Raw genomic sequence first — 8,469 nt, forward strand, 5'->3', positions numbered from 1 at the left:
GGATCGTTTCAGTGTGTTAGGAATTAGAGTGCTCACATATTATGGTATAATGCTTGGCCTTGTGACCCCACCCCTTAACACCCCCTCCCTCCTACGGCCACTTGTGTTTGTATAAAATGTACCCCGCTCTGCGACTGTCCGTGACATCCTGCCCCATGTACTTATTTATATGTAAACAGTACAACCGCCCATGTGTATGTGCGTGTGAGCGTTAACACAGTACTTATCTCATCTCCAGAATCTTTATCACAATAGCATCATATCATCTTCATGCGCCTGCGTGCATATTATGAAACAAATGTTTACGTGAGGGCAACCGTTCGCGTCGTCCTTCATTTGTAATGGACGACCGTATTTTGTTCTTCTGGACGCAAATTCCTGAGATTTATTCTAGTACTGCACCAGTCCCGGTTTTTTTGCCATTCCGTAGGTTAGGTTAGGTTATGTGATTGGCACCTCATTGATTTTGGGTGTGGGAAACTTAACGAAATTATTTCCAAAAAGTTTCTATGGTTAGTTTTCAAGAGATGTTGTCCCGCGTTTTTTCAGGGAAAGGTCCGATACTCGGTTACATCTCGGGAAAAATGTTCCCCGGACTTGAATCCCATCCACTTCGCTCGCGTCCATCTTCGAATGTCTCGTCGCTAGCCATCCTTGCTTGTCATAAATGGAGTTTTTTCATTGTTTCTCGTGATGGCATCTTTAATGTAATGTATTTTATCGCTTTTGAGCACATGAAAACAGATAGACAACCCCTTGTTTGTATCTGATTAATCCTGGATGAAGCTGGGATCTGATTCGGGTAATTTGATGGGGATTTCGTCGAGATCATATTTATTTGTGGGTTGTATCTCTACAGACAGACCTTGTTCATACCGGAACAGGATTGTACCTCGTCCTGTTGTAGAATAAAGCATTTTTCCCTTCGCGTGCTACATTCTATCAAATTTGATCACGAATTAGTAGAACTACTTTTTGCCCCCAATTATTCGATTTGTATTCATCCAAACGAACGGGAAAGATGGATATTCTAGGAAATACGTCTAGTTTGTCCATTAGTAGAAAACGGACAAAGACGACAAACTGGTAAAGTTGAGTTGAATAGGAATTGAATATAGAATTTAGGCCAAAGGCCAAGCACCGAAACCTATGAGTACATTCAGCGATGAAATGGAAATTGACAACAAAAGGTTTGAAAGGTGTAACAGGAGAAAAACCTCAAAGCAGCTACACTATGAACCAAGTGTTAGGAGAGGGTGAAAAGTAAGATGAAGAAAGAGAATATGAAAGGAGGTAGAGTAACAGGAATGAAAGTAGTTGCAACTAGGGGCCAAAGGCACACTGCAAAGAACCTTAAGTAATACCTACAGTGCACCGCATGAGGTCCACTAACGGCGCTACCCTCTAACAGAGACAAACTGGTTAAGGATCGCCTCATGATCTCATCTGATGGCATCGCTTCCGTTCTACGTGAATCTGAGATCTTTGGAAGCAATTGTCCTTTTACTGATAAAATGTGGCCACATGACCTCAGCTAATAGTTAGAAATGTCAAGTCAAGTTCCAGTTGAATTTTATTTTAATTCACCATTCCATATCTTCAAAATAATTCCAACTAGGGTTAGTTAACTTAATAAAAAAATTATATTTTGTATCTTTTTATGGATGTTGACTTAAAAATTTTAATTTGTATCAACTGGATTTTCAACTCAGATGGTGTAGAGGCCTCTAAAAGGCCTGGCACTCGCAGCCCACTTAAAATTTGAAATAGAATTTGCATGGAAATGATAAAATTGTTCTCCCCCAAAAAACGTCGAATCATTTTCCCATCAAAAATAGACAGAGGTAAACCATACTTTAAATTCGGTTCCCCTTTCGCTAAGATTTAGTTTAGTGCAGTCACCTGCTATTCCCAATCATATAACCATATGAATAGCTGTAGTATGTAAACCGAATTCAGTTTTATGGACCAAACGAATACATGACGTCACTTTCAGTATTTTATTTCTTACTTCCCGGAACTGCACTCAATAAAGTCAATTTTATTTTCAATCGCAGCTGAGCCATTCTTGATTTTAGGACCACATAAAGAACTAACATTGATTATATTTTGATTTATTTTTCCCAGACAAGGACAACTTGGTCAACCAGGTGTTTACTTTGAGATAAATAAACCGATTCCTTAGGAAAATCAGGCCAGCCTTCCTTTCTAAGTTCCCAGGACGAATCCTTGAGACGAAAAATGCAAATTAAATGCAAATGAGGCCACTAATTCGCCCAACGTTGGCTGAAGCAGCCGGCGGTTTTTTGTTTAATTAAGGAGCCTATGCCTGTATATCCTTGTAATTGCCTTCGTTATTGGTAATTATCCGGCTATTATCGTTAGCCTGATGAAGTAAAAATTTCGACGCATCCATAATTATGATTTGGTTTTAAAATTCTTGCCATTGTCATTCAGGAAAATTGTCTTGGATTAAAGATTATTGCCAGTAGATTTGAGTTCTCCCTCAAACGGCGATGAGACAGGAAAAGAAAGAGAAGCTCCTCATATTTCAGTTCAATCTAGATTTTATAGCTGGGATATGGATGGGAAGATACTTAGGCTTTATAAGTACTGACCCGCAATTCATTAAACACATAAAAAGTGGAATGGGAAATGCTTTCAGAGTAAATAAAATAGGATTGATTGATTTATTAATTCTTACTGGCGTCGCAACGACGAGGTTATTTACGCCGTATCATTAAAAGGAATTGCAAAGGAAAAAGTCAATTAAAATGCTATAAATATGTTTATATAAAATCTGTCAGAGAACTACAGAGAACCCAAAAACACACGAAATACCTATCTCACCTACACACCTATTTCAAATTAATTATAAACAAAATATACAAGCAACATAGGCACCCCGCAAACTTCCAAATTCTACAGAGTTCTGTCAAAATAAATAGATATTAAAAGTACTAAAACATTATATATGATAATAGATCTATCAATTGGAGGTAAATTTTATGTACATAAAAATTTCCTGATCTAAAAAGACTTAAAAGCAAATGATATACACTGACACATACTAACACATACACAAACTCAAACATCTTGACCAAACTAACCTAAATTTTTTCAAAAAGACCTGCTTCTCGAAGGTAACTAAAAAGCTTATCCTCATTAAAATCTCTGCCTATAATGGCATCCAGTTTAAGATCCATTCTTCCAACTACGTTAAAATGACGGTTTCTTGCTGATATTAAGCTGGGGCATTCTACTATTAAATGTTTTACTGTGAGGGGAACAAGACAATCCTCACAAAATGGTTCAGGGTCATTGTTCATTAAAAACCCATGAGTAATCCGTGTGTGGCCGATCCGTAACCTACATAATGCAGTCTCTTTCCGACGGTCTTCTAACATATAAAGCCAGGGGCTGATTACATCAGTGAGTTCTCTCATTTTATTATTACTCTCTATTGTCCAATAGAATTGCCAAACTGATTCTACAGTCTTTTTAATTTCAGGAATGTTGAACAAAATATTCTTGTATCTTTTCTCATATCTTGCATTACCTCAGCACACTGTGGATGGGTCGGAATGTTGCATGCAGCACATTTTCTGATTAGGTTTTGTGGATTAACTATGCTATACCACACCTTACACAGTTTGCATGCTTTTGGCATTCTTTTTCCTAATACATCAATTAGGATATTCACAAGGTTCACCTTATTCATTTTCTTTGTTGGAATATGTTGGTTTATGTATATTTTCTTTATGAGTCTCTTGACCACTTGGATTTTATTTGGAACTTCTTCAATTATTTTCAAGATGTTTTCAGTTGATTTGTTCCAGTTTGAAGGATTATATCCTTCTAATATATCTATGAATGCTTTTGTATCTTTTTGGTTAGGACTGTTGCTGATCTCATAGATGAGAAATGCCAGTTCCCTTCCTGCTACCTCAACATATTAAGAATCTGCCAAGCAAGCTAAATTTCGCCATTTCTTACCGCAGTTGGAACTTACTGCCATCTTGTTCTGATTTACAGTATTTCACTTGTTAAACTAACTTAGAAGAAGACGCTTTATCCTACTATTTTCACATTAATCTTATCACCGATAATTCACGAACACTTCTAGATATTTCTCAAATTCTAGACGTATGTTAAACTTGTGATATCTGTTGATTAATCTGACTTCACGCGGGAACGTCTCACCAAGCAAGATGGCTACTACGAGAGAGAGAGAGAGAGAGAGAGAGAGAGACCATTAATTCTCCAGCAAGAGAGGCGAGAAAATACTGTTGAGAGAGAGAGAGAGAGAGAGAGAGAGAGAGAGAGAGAGAGAGAGAGAGAGAGAGCATCAATTCTCCAGTAAGAGAGGCGAGAAAATACTGTTGAGAGAGAGAGAGAGAGAGAGAGAATACTGTGTATTCCCAGAAAACAAAACAAGGAAGTATTTCACGACGCCTTGCTTGAAAATCAGTGTTCATAGGAAGGTACATCGAAGAGATAGATTTCTGGAACATATTCTGTGGGACCGAGGAAGGACTTTACCATGAACACTTTAGAATTATAAGTCCGAAGTGTTTTAGGATTCCAAGTCCTAGAAATGGAAATATGGAAGGATATTTTCCGGGTGCTTCAGAATCAATAAGAATCCTCAGTTGACGATTTTTGGTTTTGCATTTAAATCTATATTCGAAGGACCTCAGCGCTTAGAGCCCTCTGCTTAAATAATGAACCAGTGAAGTGACTTAGACTCAAATGCCTTATTAATCTTTTGTAAAAGGAAACTATTGTGCCAGCTCTGTAAATCCGCCATCAAATCTTAAAAACCAACTGAGGCTAAAGGGCTGTAAATTGGTACCTTGATCATCCACACTCCAATCATCATACACATCAATTGCAATCCTTTATCATTTAAGGGTAAATTTAGCCATGAATCTTGCGTCTGGCAGCGCTTTCCGGGGACATGCGATACATCCTTCCTTTACCTCATCTGGGGAACAACTGAAGCACTAGTGGGTGCCGGGCAGTGCTGCCACACTCTCGGATTGGAATTATCGTACTGGCTCCTCAAAATTATGGGTTTTCAGTAAAAAATATCGTACAAAATTGTAGATTTTATCGTAATTATTATCTCAAACTGTTTCTGATTTTTAACACATTTTTATAATTTGACAAAATAATGAATTTATGTATGATTTCTTTGTAGTCATTAATAGCTTGCAATTTACATATATAATTAAGAAAAAAATACAAATGAAACATTTCTCTCTACAAAAGCGAGAAAAAAATGGAATTATGAATAATTAGTTAATGTTATCAACAATTGTTATGGACAAATTATTACTATATTGTATTAACACTGTGTTAAAAACTTAAAAAAAAAGTATAGCTTAGAACGTCACTTCTTTCCATAATGTAAATTAAACTGATAACGAATTAACACGAAGATATGTGAGTTGATAGGCCCACCCCATACAGATCTTTAAGCACCCCGAAACATCGAAAATCAAAATAGCATCACTGAGTAGTAATTTAAAATAAATATATATAATTGAACATGACTGGTACTGATACCTATCCCATGATAAAGTAATTAATAACAATAATAATTGTAAAGTATATCTTTAAGAATCTTCTTCCTAATCAAATTCAAGTTCTCTGACGTTCTGGAATATCTGAGCATGATTATTTATTCTGGAAAACATATCATTTGCAAGAGTAAAATGAACACATGACCCTCCTGAATCTTTGATGCAAATAGCAGAGAGTAAAGCCCCCAGTAACTGTCCTTGTTTTCAGTTCTGTTTTTCTTTGTTTAGTTTTTAAAGAGGTTAACTTTACTGAACACTCGTTCGCATTCAGCATTAGAGTGCGGCAAGCAAAGAGCAGTTAGAGCAAATTTGGCTAGGTCTGAAAAACTACTATTTTTTTTTTTTCCTCCTGGCCGGGGGCCCGACGCCAGGCAGCCCGACCCGTTCTCCTTCCCACCAGTGGCCCCACCCCAGGGGACCAAACTGGTGTCCTCCCCACAAGGGTCCTCAACCCTGGCGGCAATAACCAGTCGCGTCCCCACTGGGGGGGCCCACTCCTGGCAGCCCAACTGATTTGCTTCCCCGCTGGAGGCCCCACCCCTACCCCCTGACGGCCAGACCAAATCTCCTCCCCGCCAAGGGCCCATCCACTGGCGGCTCGACCTGGTCGCCTCACCTGGCGGGTGCCCCATCCCAGGCGGGAGGGACTGGTCACTCCCGGCCTGGGGGGCCCAACACCTGTTGGCCCGACCTGGTCGCCTCACCCACTCGTCTGGGACCTGTTGGATGACCTTTGCCCATTCCATCCCATAACCTGCGGCGGGCCTCGCACCACGACTGTCCTGGCAACTGTGGTGGGTCTCACCCACCTGTCCTAGCACCCGTGGTCGGGTCTGCCCGCCAGTCCCGGCACCCATGGGAGGCCCTCACAGGCAACCCAGGCACCAGTGGCAGGCCTCACCAGCCCACCCTGGCACAAATGGCGGGCCTCACCCCGCCCGTCCGGGGACCTATCACAGGCCTCGCCCTCCTGTCCTGGACCTGTGGCAGGGCTCGCCCGGCCATTCCGACCCGTGGCAAGCCTCAACCCGCTCGTCCCGGCACCTGTGACAGGCCACGCCCGCCCACCGTCAAGGCAGCTGTTCCAGGCCTCACCCGCCTATAAGGCACCAGTAGCAGACCTCACCCGACTATCCCAGAAGCTGTATCGGGCATTGCCCGAATGTCCCAGTACCTGTGGTAAGCCTCGCCAACCCTTCCCGGGATGCGTGGCGGGCCTTGCCCGCCTGTCCCAGGACGCATGGCAGACGTCGCCTGCCGGGACCCGTGGCGGCCCTCGCCCACCTTCATTTCCCGAGACACGTGACGGACTTCGCCCGAACCCGATATTCCCTGACCAATGGCAGGCCTCCCCCACCAGTCCCGGGGCCTGTGGTGGACATCGCCCACCTGTCCTGGGAGCCATGGCGGACATCGCTCACCCATCCCAGGACCAGACGTGGGCCCGGTCCACCTGTCCGAAAACCCGTGGGCAGATATCGCCTGCCTGTCCCGGGACCCGTGGCACACCTTGAATGTCCGTCCCAGGAAGAGTAGGTTGGGGATAACCAGTCGCGGGGACATGTGACGGACATCGCCTGCTACTCTCGGGACCCAGATGGGCTCCGGCCAGCCCTTCCCGGGACAAGAGGTAGACATCGACTGTTGCGGTAATCGCCCGCCCGATCACGGAACCCGTGGCGTATATCATCCGCCCGGCCCGTCCCGGGACCTGTGGCAGGCCAGGCCCGCGACGGACCCAGGACCAAAGGCAAACATCAACCATCCATCCCGGGACCCGTGGCTAGCCCTGCCCAAAAATCCTGGGACACATGCAGACATTGCTCGCCGTTCACGTAGCAGACATCGGCAGCCTGTCCTGGGATGCATGGCAGGCCCCTGGCCTGCCCGTTCCGGGACACAAGGCAGACATCGCCCGCCTGTCCCGGACCGCGCAAAGCCCCTACCTGCCCATCCAGGGACACGCGGCGGACATCACCCACCCGTCTTGGGAGCCATGGCGGACATCGCTCACCCATCCGGGATCAGAGGTGGATTTGGTCCACCCATCCAAAAACCTGTGGCAGTATTGCCCACCTTTGTCCCGGGGGACTCGTCCCGGTGCCCGCCTCGCGGCGCACGCCCTGCCCGCCCGTCCCTGGACGCTCCGGCGGCCCGGTTCGCCTGCACGCCTGCCCGTCCGGGATCCCACTTCCCGCCCGGGGACGCCTCGGCGGACGCCTGCCCGTCCCGTCCCGGGACCTGCTGGGCGGCAGGGACCGCCTGCCGCCCATTCCGGGACCTGCGGCGGAACGCCTGCCCGCCCCGCCCGTCCCGGACGCTCGGTCTTGGACGCCTTCCTGCCCAGTGCCCGTCCCGGGACGCTCGGTCCCGGGATGCCGGTTGCCCGCCTGCCCGTCCCGGGACCCACGGCACCCTGAGACGCCTGCCATAGCCCATTCCGGGACGCTAGCGGCGACGCCTGGCCCGCGACCGTCCCACCCTGGGACCGCTCGGCGGGATGCCTTCCCTCCGGAGTGCCCGGGACGCTCGGCGGATGCCTGCCGCCCGTCCCGGGCCCACGGCAGACGCCCGTCCCTTGACGCTCGGCGGACGCCTGCCCGCCCGTCCCGGGACCCGCCCACGGCGGACGCCTGCCCCGCCCATCCCAGGACGCTCGGCGGGGACGCCTGCCCGCCCGTCCCGGGACTCTCGGCGGACGCCTGCTGCCCGTTCCCATTGGCGGGACGCTGCGGCAGAGCTGCCCGCGGTGCCCGCACCGCCCTCCCGGGGACGCTCGGTCCCCACCCGCCTCCCGTCCCCGGGATGCTCGGCGGACGCCTGCCCGCCTGGGGCCCGCGGCTCGCCCGGGACGCTCGGCGGCCACCTGCCCGCCCGTCCC

The 8,469-nt window shown here is 46.9% G+C and overlaps 2 protein-coding genes across 2 annotated transcripts in view; both read left to right on the forward strand.

The window, feature by feature from the left end:
- Positions 1–7,185: 7,185 nt before the first annotated feature.
- LOC135209787 (collagen alpha-1(I) chain-like) lies at positions 7,186–8,022 on the forward strand. The gene has a single exon (XM_064242567.1). The coding sequence runs from the start codon at positions 7,186–7,188 to the stop codon at positions 8,020–8,022; it is 837 nt and encodes a 278-aa protein (XP_064098637.1).
- Positions 8,023–8,088: 66 nt separating this feature from the next.
- Positions 8,089–8,469, forward strand: part of LOC135209790 (uncharacterized) — a 71,124-nt gene continuing 70,743 nt past the window's right edge. Inside the window, exon 1 of the mRNA XM_064242568.1 lies at positions 8,089–8,464. Within this exon, the coding sequence (XP_064098638.1) occupies positions 8,089–8,464 (376 nt within the window). The remainder of the gene's footprint in view (positions 8,465–8,469) is intronic.

Source organism: Macrobrachium nipponense, chromosome 38 (assembly GCF_015104395.2).
Source record: "Macrobrachium nipponense isolate FS-2020 chromosome 38, ASM1510439v2, whole genome shotgun sequence".
NCBI lineage: Eukaryota > Metazoa > Arthropoda > Malacostraca > Decapoda > Palaemonidae > Macrobrachium > Macrobrachium nipponense.

Excerpts from the sequence above, each read along its gene's own strand:
- LOC135209787 (XM_064242567.1), top strand. The coding sequence starts at position 7,186 with ATGGGCTCCGGCCAGCCCTTCCCGGGACAAGAGGTAGACATCGACTGT.